The 20913-nt window shown below is 42.7% G+C and overlaps 2 protein-coding genes across 3 annotated transcripts; both read right to left on the reverse strand.

The window, feature by feature from the left end:
* Positions 1-2735: 2735 nt before the first annotated feature.
* Positions 2736-7018, reverse strand: xkr5l (XK related 5-like). The gene is made up of 3 exons (XM_041051053.1): positions 6483-7018; positions 3956-4155; positions 2736-3691 (listed from the first exon to the last, which is right to left on the reverse strand). Exons 1-3 carry the CDS (start codon positions 7016-7018, stop codon positions 2736-2738), a joined length of 1692 nt encoding a protein of 563 aa, XP_040906987.1.
* A 1428-nt stretch (positions 7019-8446) lies between these two features.
* Positions 8447-18749, reverse strand: rap1aa (RAP1A, member of RAS oncogene family a). 2 transcript variants are annotated; one of them, XM_041051075.1, is made up of 9 exons: positions 18647-18749; positions 17042-17178; positions 14848-14935; positions 13861-13929; positions 13701-13757; positions 13463-13603; positions 12509-12652; positions 11354-11472; positions 8447-9188 (listed from the first exon to the last, which is right to left on the reverse strand). In XM_041051075.1, the coding sequence occupies exons 3-8, from the start codon at positions 14902-14904 to the stop codon at positions 11383-11385; spliced, it is 558 nt and encodes a 185-aa protein (XP_040907009.1). In that variant the 5' UTR covers positions 14905-14935; positions 17042-17178; positions 18647-18749; the 3' UTR covers positions 8447-9188; positions 11354-11382. The 2 variants fall into 2 exon arrangements, with proteins under 2 accessions (XP_040907009.1, XP_040907000.1); XM_041051066.1 differs by having other exon boundaries at positions 17042-17200; positions 18647-18682.
* Between the last annotated feature and the right edge of the window lie 2164 nt (positions 18750-20913).

Below are 20913 nucleotides of genomic sequence, written 5' to 3' on the forward strand. Positions count from 1 at the left end.
AAAAATGTTCTCTTCCATTGACTATGATTGTCATTTTTTAGAATAAAACAGCTTAACTGAATCACCAACCAACCTCCAAGTCTGTGAGAGCCGAAAGTATTTTCACATCAGTGTTTTCCCTTTGAGAAAATAGCACCATTGATCTATTTAGCATTTGTGAGCAAATCAGTGTGAAACTGTGATTGCGTGATCAAAGACGAGCTTCGACAAAACAGCTCGGCTGCTTGTTCTCTCTTTTCACTACTGCAGTGGGAGTTAATGGGACAGTTTGCACAGGATTTTCATTTTGGTTTCACACCCCAGCGACTTGCAAACATGAAGCCTGAGTCTGTTTCTCCGAGACAGAACCTGAAGTGTTAAAGCTTTTCCATCTCCCGAGTAAGAGAGATCAATGGAATAGACTGATGGGAACTCTGGTTCTTTCTTCCCACACATATTAAAGGAATTACAATGAGAAGAGCTCGTCAAAGACTGCATTTTGTATTAGGGTAAAAGTCTATTGAAAGGTCACTGACCTATGAGGATACAGCAGTTAGTACTGACAAGTTCAGTGCCGCTAATCCACTGACCCACTTTAAGTCTCTGTCTAATTAGATCTATCTATGTAGTTGTATCTCAGTGGCTCTGTCTTCTAAAGTGGCTTGTTTCTCTGTGTAAATAGGCACTAACAGCAAAAGTCAGGTAAACACATTGCTCTTTATTGTAGCAACAACAACATAATGAAATTGTCTTCACCTTCTTGTTAACTTTTTTTTCTTGCTCTGAACAGCAACAGTCTGGCATGACCAGTTTAAGGCTTTTTGATTCTAGCTTTGTGTTTGTGTTTGAGGTACAGCCCTGCCCAACTCCTGCCACAACAAGCTCATCTTATGGTTCACTGTGTGGTGGCTACGTGATGGACTCAAACAGTTAGCACCATAATCAAAGCGTCTTCAGCTTTTGTTTCTGCAGCAGGGGTGGTAAAGGTGCTCTGTGGGCTATTTCTGTATTTTAGTGCCGCCTGGGAAAAACAAGCTGAATGGACAGTGTTTACAACAAAACTGTCAATTTCTCAGTGACACAATTTCAAATTAACTTAAATGCGCATGGCAGGACTCCCTCCCCCCCACATACACCCATACACATGCTGGTATGTGAGCTCACACACACATACACACAGACACTCAAACACTCACAGACACACACAAGGTTCAGAAATTTTCCTCTTGTGTCTATTCTCTACAAAAACAACCCTGATAAAATAACGTACAGTAATACTTAACTTTATAGGTCCATGAATTCCTAATAAATTTCTAGAAAGGTTCCTGGAAAGATATAGTACTATAGGTGCTGTAAATACAGAGTCTCTTCAAATGGCAAACTATCAAATAATCAGAATTGTAAAAAAAATAAAATAAAATAAAAAATCACTGAGCTGAAGGTGACATCTCCAAAAGTCCCAAGCCAAATTACATATTTCTTTCTAGGACAGTTTTGAGGAAAATATAAGGAAATAGCGGACCTGTAAAATAAAGTGTTACCAAAAGTACCACATGCCTGTACCATCAATAATATCAAAGCTATTCTGTTAGGAGTCTGGAGTCTGCAGCTAATTCTATTTTTACATTTTTCAGACAACAAAGTATGGTTACAGCCCAGTTACAGACAGTGCTGTCCCTCTGCAACTTCCACGTCATTGTACACTTTAATTTACATGGAAATGAATGTCTGTCCTGTTCCCTTTGCTTTATAAGACGGGTGCAGTATGAAAATACAACTGTTGAGAGTCCTGTCTGTAGAATGCAGCCTGCAAGTGTAATGGAAATCATAATGTAGTTATTGTTCAGCACATACACATTCTGGAGGAAGGTGCATCTGGTTGGAATAATTGTGGTGGTATGTCCCAAAAACAACAGATTGCTTGTAAACACACACAAATCTCTTTTTTTTTTTTTTGTTCTAGCTTACCTCAAAAAACAAATATTGTACCACAGGAATGCTGTAAATCCCACTAACAGCATGAAAATGCTTGAAGCTTTGTCACAAAAAAAAAATCACATTTTCAACTGTTTATACATTCAACTCAAATGTTGCTTTTGAACTGCCTTTCAGACGTGAAGCAGCATTTTCAGAGACTCCTTCAACATGAGTGAATAGCTATGGAAAATTATGATTATGATGATCAGGACCTGTGTTGTATTTATTGTAGACTGTGTTTAAAATGACAGTGCGAGTTAACCAGCTTTAAACGCCTCCTCTCTAGATCTTGTTCAGTGATGTTTCAGTTCTAGCTGCCATAAGTAATCATGCATGTTGAAGGCTCGCCTCTGTTGTCGACCGCCTTGAGAGGATGTGCTGAAGCACCTTCACTGAGGAGGACTTTCTGCCTCTGATTGATAATCACACGGCTCCACTTCTCCGCCTGCCTGTGCTCCTCTCTAACTTCACCGGACAGCGAGCTTTGCCGCTAGCCTCGACCTTTTTCCTGTACCACATCCTGACCTGAGAAATGATACAGAAACTAAAATATGCACCATCAGTAGACAACATCACAGGATTTTGCCTTTGTAAAAACTGAAGACACCACACTCCGTCCCTTTCTTTGCCCCGTTTGTCTCCACTTCCTGTCAGTACAGAGAGCAATCAAGTAGGCGTGGAGCTGAAATAGACTGCTCTGAGAGAGTCATCCACCTGCCGTTTTATTTAAGGCAGGATGTCCACATGGCAGCGGGCTGAGTCACAGCGCCTTCAGCACATCACACGGTGGTCTCGTACTCCATCACTTCTTTGGGTGTGCCCAGACAGCGGTACTGAATCCTTGGCGTGACCGGTGCAGCGCTTTCGAGCACCAGGATGGTTTTACGCAGCCGGCGGTCGATGAAGTGAGCGTCCCAGGCAGGGTACTTCTTCCTGGGCAGGTCTATTCGGATGACGGGCCCCTCTGTCCTGGGTGTGAGGTGTGGCACCGGGGCCTGAGCTCCCCGAGGTGGTCGTACCTGAAACACATCTCCATCCACCCCAGGCCCCTGCTCTCTGTCTGACCCTTTAGTTCTCTGAAGGGTCCTGGGGGGGCTGCTCACCAGGTCAGGGGGGAGGCTGGAAGCTGGCGAGACCAGCGACTCCACGGGCACCTCCTTCTCCACGATATAGCCCCACCCTGAGACTGGGCCGTCAGGGTGCAGCAGACAGTAATACACAAACATGAAGAAGGTGCCCAGAGCGTAGCTGCTGGCCACCACACACACCATGATGACGGCGTAGAAGTCTGAGGTACGAGAGCCGCGGTACAGGTACCAGGCAGTGGTGAGAGCCACGTTCTCAGCAAACACAGTCAGACTGTAGATGAGCATCCGGCAGCGGGTGCGCCCCTCTCTCACACTGAACCAGCAGAAGACATACACAATGCCCACCATCATGTTATAGATGATCTCCTCCCATTTGGACATGCAGAAGTCTGTTTCGCCTTGAATGATCCAAAACGTCATGATGCACCAGTGCGCCACGATGAAGATGCCGAAGTAAAGCTGGAACACGGAGGCAAACAGGGCGAAGGCCAGAGCGCGGGCCCCGATGGTGAACAGGTGCCACAGAATCTGAACGATGACGGCCTTGTAGGTCATGGGTAGCTTATCGTCTCGGGAGTCCCTCAGGACTTTCTGATAGGAGGAGATCATCCAGGCGAGGGATATGAGTGAGGCAGAAGCTGAAAGCCCTGAGGAGACAGTGAAGAGGAGGCAGGAAGAGAGAGATGGAGACAGAGAAGTTAGACAGGATGGAAATGGCTCTGGGGTAACTTCTCTTATCATTTAGCACAGCAAGAAAATACATTTCCCTGCTCTGTGGGGGCCTGATTGAGGCGAGCACAAGTGAGTCATCGTGCTCAGCGTGGGCTGCAGAGGAATGATTGACTGATGTCATGATTTATTTCTGACAAGGTGACGACGGTTGTGGTGATTGGTCATTTCGGGGCACTCACCCTGAAGGGGCAGCACCTGACTGGCCTGGATCATGATGCTGAGCTGCAGCACCAGCTGAGGGGCGCTCTTCAGGAAGGACTCGAGCAGACGCAGCATGCTGATATCAGCGCTCTCAAACATCATGCGCCAGTAGTAGTGACGGCGCTCGGGGTCCCCGTGCCAGCGGCTCTGCACGCCCAAATACAAGGCGTGGACATACCTGCGCATCAGAGGCAAACACAGTTCAGACGCATTCATTGGTGTATTTCAGGTTTTAATGTTGTACTTTAAAAACTTTTGGACGTCATACACAGACTCTCAGAAGTCATAACTCATTATTCCAAACTCTGGGCACTGTCAGTAGTTCCTGCCAAAAAGCTGGTAGCTTGCTCCTCTAGGATTTTGATTAGACTGAAACTGAACTAAGCAGCTCTGTGGTTTTAATTTTAGTACAGGCATTGGGGGTTTGGGGGGTGCGTGGAGCTTGTCTGCAATATCTCTTCAAATCTTCAAATAAAATAAGTCATAAGGGCTGCAGAAAAGACTAAATAAGATGGTGCTGTGGAGAAAAGAAATCCAAATGAATGCTCTCAATCCAGTCTTCAGATTGAAGGTTAGGGGGACAAAAGCTTGCTGTAAATCCCTTGTTGAACTACCAAGCTTTACTGACATGTAGTGCCCCCCCCCCCCCCCTGCCCCCACCCCCGTCTCAAATTGATCTACACTGACCTTGTATAACTCGCACACATCATTTTGCAGACACATGTGCACAGTTCAAACATGCCCCTGCACAAGTGTGTTGATATGTCACATCTATGTGTACTAGGCAAATGTACAATGTGTAAATAGTTATCTTTGTCATTACACCTAGCTGTTTGAAAAGGCCGGCGGATGCCACAGAGGACTGAAGCTATAAATGTCTCAGTAATTGCCTCAAGGAGAAAGGTCAGAAGAGCCCTGTCAACAAGCCCACTGAACCACAAGGGAGTTTGTGTAACCCTTTTTTATGCAGGTTTGTGCTACACAAAGTGTGCCTTGGGATGTAACACACTGAGAAAATAGAGCATACGTGCAGTAATGAGGGTCAAAGGCTCAGCCACACAGGAAGACACACACACACACACACACTCACACACTTAAGAGTTTGATCGCACACACTCCGTCTGTAACATGTAACATCATACCCCATCTCGTATGCACTGACACTTAATTCTGGTAGCCGGCCCAAATTGATCCCGGTTCACCTGACTAACTGTGTATCAGTGACAGATCATTCCCGAGTTAACAGCTGAGGGTAAAACACACAGTGGTAATCCTCTTAATGTGCAGACACGCTGGTCTGAGAGCAGCAGCAATAAACGGAGCGCACACAACAGCTTTAATGGCATTACCGGTAATTCTGTGCCGCCACAATTTTTTAATGTGCTCCTGGACACACACATACACATACACACACTCACACTCACACTCACACACACACCCACAGAAGTCTTAGTCTCCAGGCGGAAATAAGGAATCAATATGTATTACCCATAGGGCTGTCTAAAGAGGCAGGAAGAAAGAGACCACAAAGATAGACACAGACAGGGGGATTATGTAGGCCTACAGCCTACAGATAAATCAAACAATTGATTTGTATCTGATTTCATCATTACACATAATTTGTCTTCCTGTAACATCCCAACATGTCTATAAAACACAACTCGTCTTTGAATATGATCACGTTTCGTCTAACCCTCCTCCCACCACAGTTCAGCCGAATGCCTCCTTCGGGCTGGCAGCAGTTCAAGCCTGTCAAAACCTATCAGAGCACTCGAAGCTTGAGCACTGCCTCGCCATCACTGACTGAGTGGCTGACCTACAGACCTACTGCCATCCATGTGAGAATAATGCCAAAGTGTACGCTGGTTTGTTTATAGTCTCAGAGCATGCCCAGAAATTAAACATATTTTCAGGCTCAGCTCAGACAAACAGACTTTAAACTGCAGGGAGACTTGAGAATATGGATTTTACAAACATAAGAGCCGGAGCCTCAAGCTAAGCACAGGAACAGGAACTGCAAACAAGAAGCAACTCTCATTTATGACATCTATGACTATTCATCTGTCTTCTTCAGCAGTCTCAGCAGGCTGGTTCTCACCCAAACCCCCAAAAGGCAAAGAGAGCTTTTTTTCTCTCTCTCTCTCTTCCTTTTTCTGTGTAAGGCGGATTGGTGTGGATGAGTTGATGATTTTCCTGGGAGATGATTGACCTAAAAGCGCGTCAGGGGGTTGGGGGAGTGGGTGGGTGGAGTCTGATTCTCCTTTTCCAAGCCGGGGAGAAACGTCAAACAATACAAAAAGACACTGTGGCATTTTGGGCACAGTCCTCCCTGAACGATTACGTTTCATAAGCGTTTAGCTACAGAGGGAGATGCTGGTGCTTTGGAGGAGGCATGTGCACCCAGATGCGAACACACACACACACACACACACGAACACAAAGACAGAGGCAGAATGTGTAATTTCCTCCCTCCTCTAAGATCACGTTATGAGTGTTCAGACTTACCTCCAGACCTGTGCCAGCTGTAAGATGTGAATGATGCCCTGGAAAACCCACACGAAGGCTCTGTAGCAGCCCCGGGCTCCTCCCGCGGTGCCCGGCCCTGGCAGCACCCCGGCCCCGGCAGTACAGCCAGCGCCCCGCTCGCCGCTGTCCTTGGTGCTGAAGTCGCTCTGCTCCGCGCCCGACGCCGCCACCACGGCGGCCGCAGCCGTGCCGCTCTCGACGGTTTCCGAGAAATCGTAGGCGAACCATCGGAAGCTCAGCACTTGCACGACCACGGACGGGACTATCACAAAGACCAGAGTCAGTGCAAAGCACCAGTAGTCCCTCCTTAGGTAGTAGTCCGCGGCCAGCCACAGGTCTGAGGCCCCGTCCGAGAAGAAGACCAAAAGGGCGCACAGCGTCCAGCAGCAGTCCGGGAGAGAGTAGCGCTGCTCGGCGGGACGGCGCTGGGCAGGCCGCGGGTCCGACCTGGAAGGACACTCGGGTGGGATTTCGTTTCGTAGAGAGACGGGTGCACCGTCAGATTTCGCGGCCATGTTTGTTGTAGGGAAGAGAGTGAGTAAGAGATGGGAAAATGATGGAAGGGGGGAGGGGGGGTCGCGTAGCCTGTCCGTCTGTAGCCGATGCATACGTGTGGGAGAGAGGGAGGGGAAAGGAGGCGGGGAGGAAGGCCAGGGTAGGTGAGAGAGATGGGGAGTAACCGCCGCTCATCAACCAGCGGTGGCTATATGGAGGAATAAGATTTAAATAGATCAGTTGGGGGGGGGGGGGGGGGGGGGGGGGGGGCGCGCGTTGATTGTTTGGTTACAGTTGGTACCCGAGGTTAGTGTGGTTCATGCTCCTGCACAGGTAGCACACCCACCACCTGAACGGCGGGAACGTGACCTCTGACACGAATCAGAAATTTTTGTTCGTACCGAGCGGTGGAAGAAATGCTCAGCTCCTTTACTCAAATACTTTAAGTATCAAAAGTAAAAGTACTCCTGCAGTAAAACGGTCCCTGGGAGTGATGCTGCAAATAACATTATCATGTTCATGCATCAGTGTCAAGGTGTAGGCATCATTTTGATGTTTTAACTACTTGGTTTAGTAAAGTGGTTCCCAGCCCAGGGGCCGGACTCCACAAAAGGGTCATTAGCTAAAGATGAGGGGGTCATGGGATTATTAATGGGAAGAAAAAAAAGTTCTGATACACAAATTAGTATTGACCTTTCGTTCTTTGCTCTAATAGCTTTCTTGTGAAATGTAAAATGAAACTGGCAGCTGTGGCTCACAGGCATACTGGACCCTAACCACCACATTCTGATTAGCTTCAGCTGCACTGAAGCAGCTGAGGTTTAGGGTTTATACTTCCATATCACTTCTGTCAACATAATTTGACTAATCACAAATTTGTTAAAAACTTGCACTTGTAACTTCAAAAGCAACTATGACGAGTCCTCCATCTTGTGGCCCCAGTCCTGTAGAGGGACCCTGAGACATTGGCCAAGTCCACCATCGGATCACTTTCTATTCTGCTTTTTACTGCCTTCACCTCACTTCCTGTGTGTCTGCTGCTGAGAATCTGTAGTCGCAGTTCCTCTTTCCCAGCTGCAGATCAGCTGAGCCAACTCCTCCGCTGAAACTCCGGTGAGCCGGGCTCAGGCTGTCATTTCTGCCAACAGAAAACAATCAGTTACATTTTTTGACTGTTGAGGCTCTTTTTGAGATATTGATCCTCTCACACCTGTGTCTCCTACAACTGCAATACATGAGCTTTACCAGAACATTACCAGCTTCTGCTTTTGTCTGATGTGCAGAAAACACAACTGATTTAAAAAAAAAAAAAAAAAAAAAGTTTTGTTCATACCTTGCAGCTACACTTATATTTCAAAATTATCATTTCATATTAACAAAAAAACCCAACATTTTTGACATTTAGCAACACTTTCAATAAGAAAAAAAAACAAGACAGAGAATAATGAAAATGTACTAAAATTTAATCATTCATAAAAGCTGGAAAATCATCTGTGACAGGGTAACACAAGAAGCAATATTAGAGTTGGTTTAGTACAATATATTTTCAGCCTCAAGACACAAATCAGAACGCACCATTTTCCCCCATCAGTCTATAAAATACTAATTTCCGTAGCTTTATTATGCAAAAATGGAAGTAGAATATATTATGGGAAATATGGAAGGCTTGCAGCTCTCAATATAAAACAAAGTCACTTAGGAAAGATGTTATCTCAATACACATCTTTGTAAGTAGGAGCGAGTAACTTGGACAATGATGTATCGTCGTTGATGCTGTTAGTGCAGAAATGTATGAGAAGGCCAACATTTCACATGGTTTCTTTTTGCAAACATATTGTCACAATATGCCAAAGACTGATGTTACGTTTAATAAAACATTTTAGTTCCCATATATGGATTTAAACCCACGGTCTCTTCTTTTACACTGATATTTCCAAAAGAAAGACACCTCGGAGAAGAAAAAAAAAAAAAGACAAAAAGATTTGTCATCAGGCTGACAGTACAAAAAAAAAAAAGAGAGGCAGATTTCTTTGCCATTAAAAAAGCAGAGAAGAGTATCTTGAGAGTATGTGCCGTCTCCTGCCATTTTGCGAGTGGTGAGGTTTCTCTGTCGGCCTTTTTCAAAATGCTCTGGAGAGGACTTGGAATGCTGGCACGATCCACTGGGAAACAGTTAATCATTACAAGTTTCTGCAAGTAAGAAAAAAAAAAAAAAATGTCAGTGCATATCATCAAAAAATGTGCCTGTTTGCAGAGCCCCAGATTAGAGCAGAGATCTCAAGGTTGTTCTCTCCTACGTCTGCCTCTCGTACACCTGAGTAAAAAACAGTGCATTTTTATTCATCAATGAATTTTAACTATGAGCACACTTTCTTCTTACCGCTTGCTCCTGTTGTACTGCTCTGCACGTTTAGTAAAGTAATGCAGCTGTCACTATATCCTTTGAGAATGGCAAATTTCTCCTTGCAGATGAAACAGGAAGTAGTTGCATTAAATCTCAATGACAAAGTAATCAATCTCCCACCGCTCTTGAATTGCGCTCTGTGCTCGTGGTCAACATTTTGGTATCAGGTGTTCTATAGTAAATCAGTGCACTCTTAGGCAAACGAGTTCCAAACGACAGACAGCAGTCACGCAGCAACAGCGGCATTAGTTTGGAGTCATTTTTCTTATCACCTGATTAATTTAAGCTTTTTTTGGTCTTTACCAGCTCCTGAGGGAAATATCTCCTTATTTTCCTGCTAAATGCTCCACTATGTTCACCAGCTGGTCGATAACTGTGTCTGCCTGCTGTTTGGTGCTGAGCACGTAGTGTGTAGTGGAGTTTTTTTTTCCATTGAAAACAACGCTACATGTAAACTAGACAAATTATGCACTTAAAAAGCAGGTTCACATTTATTCTGTATAAAAAAACAACCAGGTGTGTGGACAACCATTAAAACCGGTTTTTCTTGGTATAATTCCTAGTGTTCATACTGGACATTAGAACATCCCTTTCTAATGCGCTTCCAATGTGATGAGGGGACAAAATCCCAGCCTTTGCTCTGTGCTCAAATATAGTGCAAAGTTTATCTGAAGCTAATATGAGGCTGCAGCAGACTAATCGAGTCTTTTTAGTATAAAAATCCCTCCTTGTGTTTACCAAGACGTTTCCCTGCTGAGCTGCAGCGGAAGAGTCGTAATAAGTGAGGATTTTTATACTGAAAAGACCCTCCCACCCCCGTGACCCATCTCTTACACTGGAAGTGAATTAGGAAGAGATCTTTAAACGGCTAGTATTGACTAAAGGAATGATTACAGCAAGCAAGACCTGTTTCAGTGTTCATATAAACACCTGACTACTGTTTTAAGACAGACTTGAAATGTGAACCAATCCCTTTTACCTTTCCTTCACCCTCTCTCTTTTATTTTAATTTTTTTTAAATAACGGGTCTGGGGATAGAGGGTGTTGTATGTTGTACAGATTGTAAAGACCACAGAGCCAAATTTGTGACACTTGGCTATGTAAATAAAAATAAAGTTGATTATATTTGCTTTCATTTATGTTGCAGTTACAGTGTTATAGTCAGAGGGTTGCAATGCAGCACAGTTTAAAAGAAAAGCATGATGTTCACTGTGATGGATTTCACACTCAGCTAAGCTTCAAGTCTCCCGAGGCTGATTTTCATATCAAAGTGAAAAGACTGTAAACCAATGTGTGAAAACACACTTAAAAACCACTATGGTATGATTCATAAAACAATGGCTGCTAATGTTAAAAGTCTAGTACATCCGTACCGTACATTATTTGAAATAAATGGGCCAGAACATGCAGTGACACTGGTGGATCAAAGTACAACCACAGTTACAATGTTCCGACAGCAGGTGGAGCCACAACATTCATGAAAGAGCCTCACAAATTTACACTTTGACAGAAATTTAAAGGTGAAGAAGTAAAACAGATTTTCAAACATGCAGATTTCACTAAGTTGGATGAAACTGGACATTTGCTCCAGGTTTCCCTGAAAAATAATCTCTAATCTTTATTAGTGCACCTTAAAATAAGGATGGTGGAACTGATTGACGCCACAACACTAAAAAAAAAAAGGCTTTAATTTATTCAATTACCTAACAAAAGAAAAGCCTTTAAACTTACAGAGACGCTTTATGAGTCATCATTGTTTCAAAGACATCAGTGATGCTTTCAATTACCTGTTACTGCTACACAGTACTGGCTAGGTATCCGTCAAGATGAATGAAATCACCATAATAATTATGGCAAAGGACCTCAAAATGTTCAGCGACAATCCAGAGCTCAGTGAGCAGCAGGAGCCCGGCACATGTCTGGAATAAATTTTGTTCTGACACCCACTCACCTGGCCTGGAGCGACTGTGGGAGGGCGTTTTAGAGCAGAGTGCAACCTGACTTCTTTTTTGTCTTCTTCTTTTCCATCGGCGTTTTTCTGTTGATCTGTCGCACCAGATCATAGAAAATCTACAACAGAAAGAGAAAGTTCAGTGGCCTCAACGTTTGGCTTCAGCCGTCACAGAACTAATATCTTCCAGTGAAAAGTCTCTGATGCCATTTTGTCCACTTCCTCATAAATGGAAGTAGAGTCCATCAAGGGAAATATAGAAAGAGTTTCAGCTCTGAGTATAAAACAAAATCACTTAGGAGAGCTGTTATCGATACAAATCCATTTTTGTTCGCATGCTTGAAGCAGTTTGAGACATCCAACATTTTACATGGGTTATTTTTCATATTATCCAACTCTCTGGTCTCTATTCAAGCAACAAAATGTTGGACAAGAAGCTGAAAAAAATCACACCACATATTCAATATGTATGTATATATACACATACACACACTATATTCTTAAGGAATTAAATATATTGAGTGTTGATCCCTTCATGGACGGAGGCTTGAATCTGTGGGGAACTGTGAGGAGCCATTTTGAAAATCCTTATTCAGACAGACGGCTTTTTGATTTCAGGGGGTCAACATGTGGAACTCTTTAACCAAAGAACTTAAAGCGGATCAAGACTGGGATCATTTTACACTCAAGCTGAGCCATAAATGATTTGGTGCTTGTCACTGAGTTTTATAGTCATTTTGTTGTGTCACTGTTTGTAAACTGTGTTCTATGCTGTTCTGTATGGATTTCAATAGAGTTTTGTGTCTTTTTGAGCAAGAATAACGAAAGTCCTGAGCCATTATCAAAGCTGTCACTGGAACACGAATTCATGTGTTGTGTTTCTGGAACTGGACTTGATCCAATATCTGCAGACAGCTGGAGTTCGCTACTGCACGCGGGAGTGAAGGAGGGACAAACGTGGAATCCCCACACTGTTCAGTTTATTGCAGTGGTTTCTGCACAGTGTTACCAAACACAAATCGGAAGCACAGATCACTGTTCAGTCTGTCTCGCTCGCAGATGCTACCGTCAATTTCACCATGCAAAAGCCAGAGACCTGGACCTGGAGCCACGGTGCAATACGTCGCACCTGCTTTACGTAGTACTGGAACTTACCTCATTAACATTGATCTTTGATTTAGCTGAAGTCTCTAAAAAGGCACAGTTGTTCCACTGACGGGCCAGGTTCTGACCCTGCTCCTTGCCGACCACGCGCTCGTCCTCCAGGTCACACTTGTTTCCCACCAGGATCATGGGAACCTGATTAATAGAAGTGTGAAAGGTTCGGGCTTGCTGAGAGCAATATCTTGATTTATACAACAGTTACACAGAAAACCATAAATTAATGGTGTCTGCAATATGACGTTTTCATCCACCCAGTGCTGGTTGTGTTTCAGCAACACAGACTGCATGCTGTTGTATACCTGCTCTAAAATCAAGAGAAGAAGAGACCAATACCGAAAGTGGCAGATAGCATCTAACAACAGCTCTGACATTTCCACCGTGTCACAAAGTTCCTGCCCCCCCCCTTCGCTCTGCTTGTCCCCCACAGAGCTGACTAATGAGGGAGTGACAAGTGTGAGAGGTGGCACAGACACATTATACAGAGAAAAACCAAAGGTTTTCACTGAAGGGAAACTCTCCACACCCTGAGGCAGTGTCTCATATAGCACTGCAGGGCTGAGTGACACAGAAAGATGAAGCTATTTTAATACCGATCCATTCAGCGTAATCTACTAAAATACTATTGCTGTGCAATGAAAACCACGTATCTCCATATTAGTTGATTTTGAATTGGACAGGCGAGAGATAAGACTTAACTGATCCCTGAGGGGAAAGTCACATTACAGCAGCACAGAGGCAGGCTTAGATATAAGAACTATAACAATATAAAAGCACAACTGCAATGTAGTAGTACTATAGTATTGTTATACTGTAATATAATAGTGTCAGATGTGTGTAATACAGTGTTACATGTACTACTTACTTTTTACTCCCTTAGTAATAACAATACTGGTATGAAGGAGAAAAGAAATTTAACATAATGTTTTAATAGAGTTTAACACTCACATCCTCAGTGTCCTTTACTCTCAGGATCTGTTCCCGGAGGTCCTGTAGGTCGTTAAATGTTGACTGCGCTGTGATGGAGTACACCAACGCAAAGCCTTGGCCATTCTTCATGTACAGGTCCCTCATAGCCGTGAACTGTTCCTGCAGAACGATAACAGACAGGCCAGACCATCAGCAGCCTGTTTGCATTTATCCAATGAGACCCCTTCGAGTGAAACCTGTGTCTGACTTGACTTACTGTTCCAGCTGTGTCCAGGATTTCAAGCATACACTGCTGCCCGTCAACCTCGACTTGCTGTTGGAGGAAAAAAAAAAAAAAGGTTCATTTTTAAAGATTTTAATGCTTAGTCACTGAAAAATTTCACAAAGTCACGTTTAAGGTGGGTTTCTGAGCTTACCTTTCTGTAGGAGTCTTCTATTGTGGGGTCATACTTCTCGACAAAAATGCCCTGCACAAACTGGACTGTCTGCAATGGACAAAAGAAACAAAGGAATCATGAGGACGGTTCATCACCACTGACCAAAACCTGGCAGGTTTATAAATTACTATGTAGATTATTGCAAGGACAATACTACAGTATGGACTGAGCCATTTCATCCAAACCTTCTCCTCAAAATAAACACTGAGTCATCATCAATATTCATCTTTGGCCTGAGGCCAGTTTAACTTATTCTTTCATAAGGATCATTCGTGTTCTTGAAGCTGCTGAGCTCCGGACTCAGATTTATTCGTTTTTAATTATCTGTTGAAATATTAACTCCCAACCAAACATTTTACAAGATAAAACCACATTTCTCTGATTGAAGACAACTGCAAAGAAGACATTTATGAAGAGCTCCACCACCCTGAGGGTGCGTGTTTATGGCCTTTGTTATCCTGTAACAGGGTTTCAACAGGAATCACCAAGTTAAATGTAAGACTTTTTAAGGCCTTTTTAATTCAAAAGAGAATGAGATTTAAAACCTGTTTAACTGTCATAGTGAAGTGTAAAAAATATGGCTGAAAACCAGATGACATGATTTAGAAATCTTTACCAAGTGCATGAATTTACTGACATATATCACATTTCTGTCACTCCTTCCTAGTTGTATATTACAATACTTCCAAATAATATCATTAATAATCATTAAAAACAACCTGAACCTGCAGGGGATCTCAGAGACAACACAACGATGTGTTTAACACTCAATACGGTTTTTGTAGCACAATATATCTAATGTTTTATTGAATATATTTCTGTGTTAAAATGGCCTCTTCATTTAAAGCACACATGTATTGTACTGCTAATCACATCAAAAATATGAACAGTAAATAATAAAAACCATAAAACTCCAATCAATATGTGACTTAGGCGCTGCTGCAGATGGCAGCAGCCGTCACTTACCAGTGCTGATTTTCCCACACCTCCTGATCCCAGCACCACTAGCTTGTACTCACGCATGGTGGGCAACTTCACTGGACAGCACAAGAGTCTGTGAAAGTACAGAGGAGGGAAGATGAAGTGAGACAGAGAGTGGCTGTGTCATTTTCAGATACAGAGGGAAAAAAATAAAGCCAGCTGAATCGCAAAAAAAAAACAAACCTTAACTTTTTTCAAATTACCCTAAACCAAGAAAAATATCTAAGAATTATTTTAATAACCTGACTGAAATGACCCCATCCCTCGTCCATAATTCATTCTGACATTACTTCATTTGAATCAAGATGTTACGAGAAATACTTGGTGTAAAATCTCAGTAATGTCGCTTTTGTTACTGTAACAAACACGATCACTACCTCACTGGAAGGTCCTTCTGTTTGTAACCCAAGACTTTTTTCCTGCAGGACGCCAAAATCAGAAACTCCAACTGGAAGTGGTGAACCAATAAACTAAGCCGGTGGCAGTGTGAACGCCCTGTAGTACAGTATCTACAACAATGAAAAATCGCTGCTGACATCAGGAGATTAAAACGTCATTTCTCAGCCAAAAAATGCGCTCTGTGCCCCCACCCACTACCATGGGACTTCAGCTGTCATGATGATAGGGGCGTTGCCTCTTTAAAAAATTTTAAATAGAAAAATTAAGAAGTCCTGAAGAAAACTATAGCCTGGCTCCTTAACTCCAAGAATTCAGATTCGTGTTTCACCCTGGTAGTAACTAAGTGCAATTAAGATAATAAAGTGCATCCATAATAAAAACTAGACACACTGTGCAGCTGCGGACCCATAAAAGTGCAAGAGATCCTGAAAAAGGCAGTGCACTTGGTGAGTAAGAGTTTCAGTGCCACAAATAACTCAGTCTCATTACAAAATGGAGAAGAAAGGGCATGGAGAATGACCTATCATCAACTCCATCAGCCTGACACAGTTTAGACAGCGTACCTGGCCTAGAAAATGTTCGCAGTAAAAAGATCTGTCCCAGGCATGAAAATGTTCCTTCTCGAACACGCGTGTGATTATCCAAAGATCCGGGGATTACCCAGTGAATATGAAGCGACATATATCTTTGACAACTTCTAATTCTGATCATCATCATCATTATTATTATTAGAAATACAAAATTAAGCCCTTGACAAATACTCTTCTTCTGTGGTATAACTTTCCACAAACAATTTTATTTCATTTTTGTGTTTTGTTGACTTGTGAATGTGGGCAACAACAAATGCTATGAAATTCGCCCTCACAAATTCATAATAAAACCCTGACATTTTAGTTTATTTTCAGAGAAAACTTGAGAAAATCTTCCTAATTTGCTGCGTAGTCATGTAACAGCACTGTTCACAAATATGTACAATGGCACACAGAGTGAAAAGTTTTAAAGTAGTGCTTTCGAGGAGCTTTGCTTTAAATGCTATTCTGAAATGCAAATGTCTTCATTTGATGTACAAATGTCAAAGAGGGGGTGATGCACAGTAAAATCTCATTTAAGAACCTCTTTGAATCTACTAATCACACTACATCAGTGGGGACCTTTGTTAAATGTTGCGATAAACAATACAAAAACCACTCTGTCACACTCAAACGGCATTTGCAATTCTAACTATGACGTATGAAGCACCACCAGAAACCCACAGTGTGAGACAGGCACACGAGGCACTCTACAAAGAGCCATTGTAATGACCCTCCTCTACTCAAGTACACCATACAAACAGAAAATAGAGATCAGAGGGTGCATGCATGATCACTGCACTGAAATCATTACCATTGCGCGTGTGTGTGTCTGTGTGTGTGTGGGGGGGGGGTGAGGCCAATGTGTACCTGAGGCATATTTTAGCCTGAAAATGTAGGTAAAGGCAAATCGTACCGTGTTTAAAATGTAAATTTACGTGGGTGTCACAAAACTTGCAATATCTGATAAGGAACCTAAGCCTTCTGCTGATTAGATATGAGCCTGGACTCAAACATTTTAAGAATCAAGCACTCAACCTGAAACCTTCACCAGTCCTTCTCATTAATTTTTGCTGGCTTTGCTAATGAGAGTGCCTCCTTGTAACAAAATATAAATAAATACTGACTCCACTTTACAAATGCACACCGCCTTTTACAAAAGTGTACTTTGCATAAAATCTATACAGTGAAACAAGTAAAGCTTAACCTACTGTGTACACGGCTGCTGCAGATGGCAACTCCCTCTACATCTGGGGAGGGTGGGGGGCCAGCAGATCCTCAGGTACACTGATGTCAGCGGGCAGGTGCTGAGGGCCGGTTGGGAGCCAGGAAGCTGGGCTACACCAAACTGTTCAGACAGGAAAATGGACCTAAATAAACCAATAAAACATTCAGCTGTATGCATGAAGCTGGTTCAATTTACTATAAGACTACAAGTCTAGAAATACAGAAACATGGCAGGCAATTAGTAAGACAGGCACTGAGAAGGACTCTTAACATCATCTGCTTAAGTTTTACATGTGCTGTATTCACGATAGCAGGGTGAGTTAATGACTATTTTTTGTTGCCTGTTTAAGTGCTGTGTGGGTCTATTTTATGGAGTCAGGAGGTGAGCTGTCACATGTTACATAACAAACAAAACTGTTAACTTATTCCATGAAAGACCTGTTGCTGATCAACACACAAACAGTGAAAAAAAAATATATGTTGGTCTAAATTACTAATCACACGGTTAATGGTTTATGGCACGTTATGGCTAACAGGGCCACTCAAACTTCTCTTCAGTACAAGTCAACAAACTCTTGGATCGAAGGGAAAGAAGCAAACGGATTTTAACAGAGGGGCACAAACAAACTCCCGGTTTACGCCCTTTAATAAAACTTTCAAAAAGTCAGTCTTGTACAAATGTGGGTTTAAATGTTAAAGGAGTAATGCAACGTTTAATACATGAAATCGAAATGAACTTATTTTCGTGAGAACTTAAAGCGTAGTTGGTTTCGAAAGGAAGGGTGTGGCTATTAGTTTCCCAATGCCGTAGACTGTGACTTTTACACCGTTTAAAATAATCAGGCAAAGCCGGCAGTATTAACGCGTCGACATAAAATTAACGTGAATTTATTTTAAGTTCGGGAGGTGGTGGCAAAGAAGTAGCTTGACGAAGACTAATCTTGACAACTCTACCGTTAGCATTCAGCTAGCAGCAACGTTTGGTCAGTGCTAGCTAACGTTGTTGGGTGTTAGCCTGGAAAAGAAACTGCGAGCTGTGCACACACGGGCGGTTAAGTTAACTAACGCTGACTCGACAGAGGGGAAAAAAACTTGAACTCGCAGTTTAACGGCTTTCTAATCTGACAAACATTAAACTCCATTTTAAGTTGCCGTAACTGTTTAGTTAACACCGGGAGCTAATAAGTAGGCTAGCTAGTTAGCATCAGGTTGAACTCTCAAATCTCCCAAACAGCTCAGATTTGTATTTCTTCAAACTTTTAAATTTTAAACATTTTAAGCATATGGATAACGTGATACACAGCTGAAAGCAAAACAGACACAACAGGATATTAAATTAGTTGAACCACAAACCCGAGTTTTCGTTAGTTAGTCATTAGCTGACGTTAGCTACTCATCTAGCCTGGAAGCTAAGCTATTTCACCCACAGTAATTATTCAACAAACACTGGAGCCAGAAGTCGTTTTAGTGTCTCGTCGGAGGCACACAAATGTTCAAGGTATTCGCTAAACTAAGGGAGTCGCAGACTGGGTAATTAGCAATCACATTTGGTAATTTCACAGAGGGGTAAGGATTAAGAAGACACTCACCGTGTTCCGCTGTGTGTGCGCTAAATCACACTGTGAATGTACGGAAGGGTCGAGACAGCAGCCGGTGATTGGATCAGCATCAGCCTATCACAGCCAAACAGGTGAGATTCTGAATTAAAATTATTCTCTTACTCCCCACCTCAGGCTGTTTTTACTACAACTCTGGACTAGTTTCTTATGTTGTTCACAGGTGAAATTATATAATCATTATATACTAAGACCATTTAATTGAGGCACAGTACACAGTGAGATAGATAGATAGATAGATAGATAGATAGATAGATAGATAGATAGATAGATAGATAGATAGATAGATAGATAGATGCAGTGTGTCTTGTCCCTGATGGAGAGCAGTTCATTGACCTCCTGCGCCTCACTGACTCAAACGTCTCCAGGTTCTGATGATGATGCTTTTGCCCCTTGTTTATATTCTTATCCATGTAGTTGGAGCACTTCATGATGTCTCAATACACAGCAGACTGAGCGAAAGAGAAAGAGAAATTATGAAAAGAAGCACAGCTGTACTGAGAATTGGGGTTTGGCAGGTGATTTTAGTGGCAATGTTTGAAGTTGAATCCAGTAACAAGTGCTTTTATGTATGGCCTATGTAACTTAAAAAGCAATTCAAGATCTTGGGTTTGTTCACTCTGACATTTAAAATTTCACTGAGGTGGGATTTATTTTCAGCCTATACCTCAACAAAACAGCTAGGTTGTTTTTCTGATACTTATACAGTCAGTTATCCATCACTCTACACCATCAGGGAGGCGTTTGATCAGTTCCAAATTCATTCGGCAGCAGGACAACAACACCAAACACATCCAGTCATAGAGTCATAGAGAACTATCTTCAGCGACAAGAAGAACAAGGAGTCCGGCAGTCTGGCTCAGACTAAATCTTCAGAAAAACTCTGGCAAGTTCTCCAGGATGCTGGAACAACCTACCAGCAAAGTGAGTTGAAAATTTTTAGAGAACTGGTGCTGTTTTAATGGGAAAGGATGGTCACTCCAAGTGCTGGCTTTATCTAAATAAAAATATTTAGTTTGATTATTTTTTTTAAAGAATCTTCACTTTACTTTCAGTGCCTAAAACATTTGCACAGAACTGTACGTTGTTCAGAGCATCAGTCTGAGCTGCCTCTGTTCCTGTTTCTTTGTATTTTGGGATGAAAATCATATGATGCTCTTCCCTCGCTGCTGGATGGATTAGGCTATATAAAGCACTTGTGTAACGTGTGACGTGACCTTTTGGTGCAGACTCACTGCTAAGCTGAAATACATGCACTCGCCATATGAACTGTATCCATCTGAAACAGTAATCTGATAACGCAGAGCATGTTTGGTGCCTCGATAACTCAGCTGCACTTAGCCAGACCTCCAGCTCTGCAGCTGTGGTCGCTGTGGTGTGTTGTATGAGGTGGAGGCAGCAAACCTGAGTCACTAAACATGTGTCCTGCCAGTGTTTTGTTGATCTGAGGGAGTGGTGACTTACCTGCCTTTCTCTTTCAGTTTACTCACCTGAGAGGTTCATGTGTACACAACACGGTTAAAAGATTTTTCAGGGCCCTCCTGTTTGGAGATGCAGAGCAGACGCCACAGAAAAGTCAGTCTCCTTTTCAACACTGAGCATTCAGAAACTTTAAACACACTAATCTGAAGTTACAAGCAGTCATATGGTTGTATTGACGTAACTAAACACCAACGTTCACTGTAATTTATGACATTTTTTTTTTTTTTAGCCACATCAGCAGCGCAGTGTGATGTGATGATCATGCTGATCCGACCGTCCACTGCTTTTCCACCATTAGGGTCATATCCACGGTAGTGAGTGAAATGTCTCGATGGTTATTGGATGGATTGAAATTAAGCTCAGCCATTCGTGTTCCCCACAGGATGAATTGTTACCAACTTTATCTAGCACCATCCTCAGGTCAGATTTATTATTTTCCAAAAGTCAGCACCAGGCTGTTTTACTATGAGCTGAGCGGAGTTTGCTCTTCACATGATTAGTCAACGTTACTTTTTCATCCACTTTATGTTTCCATATTACCTCTGTCATTGTGTGTCTGCCTATTCTCTGTGACAGCTGACGTGACAAACGCCCACATGAAAGCAAGACGCTCAGCTGGTCACGGCCCAGTGACTGAGTGGATTAGATGAGTTACTCTTACTGCATATCTTCCTCATTACACCGGCTAAATATGGACGTTGAGTTCATATCAGACCAGAGGCTGCTCATCATCAGATGACTTATGACTGCAAATGTCA

The sequence above is a fragment of the Toxotes jaculatrix genome, chromosome 2 (assembly GCF_017976425.1).
Source record: "Toxotes jaculatrix isolate fToxJac2 chromosome 2, fToxJac2.pri, whole genome shotgun sequence".
Taxonomy (NCBI): domain Eukaryota; kingdom Metazoa; phylum Chordata; class Actinopteri; family Toxotidae; genus Toxotes; species Toxotes jaculatrix.

What these genes read in the sequence shown, in the direction of transcription:
- xkr5l (XM_041051053.1), bottom strand. Translation starts at nt 7,018, where the DNA reads ATGGCCGCGAAATCTGACGGTGCACCCGTCTCTCTACGAAACGAAATC. An exon ending in CAGCTGGCACAGGTCTGGAG is followed by an intron (nt 4,156 to 6,482) that starts GTAAGTCTGAAC and finishes TCTGATGCGCAG; the next exon opens with GTATGTCCACGCCTTGTATT. An exon ending in TCAGGTGCTGCCCCTTCAGG is followed by an intron (nt 3,692 to 3,955) that starts GTGAGTGCCCCG and finishes CTGTCTCCTCAG; the next exon opens with GGCTTTCAGCTTCTGCCTCA.
- rap1aa (XM_041051075.1), bottom strand. Translation starts at nt 14,904, where the DNA reads ATGCGTGAGTACAAGCTAGTGGTGCTGGGATCAGGAGGTGTGGGAAAA. An exon ending in GAGTAAAGGACACTGAGGAT is followed by an intron (nt 12,653 to 13,462) that starts GTGAGTGTTAAA and finishes TCTATTAATCAG; the next exon opens with GTTCCCATGATCCTGGTGGG. An exon ending in CAAAGATCAATGTTAATGAG is followed by an intron (nt 11,473 to 12,508) that starts GTAAGTTCCAGT and finishes TTTCTGTTGTAG; the next exon opens with ATTTTCTATGATCTGGTGCG.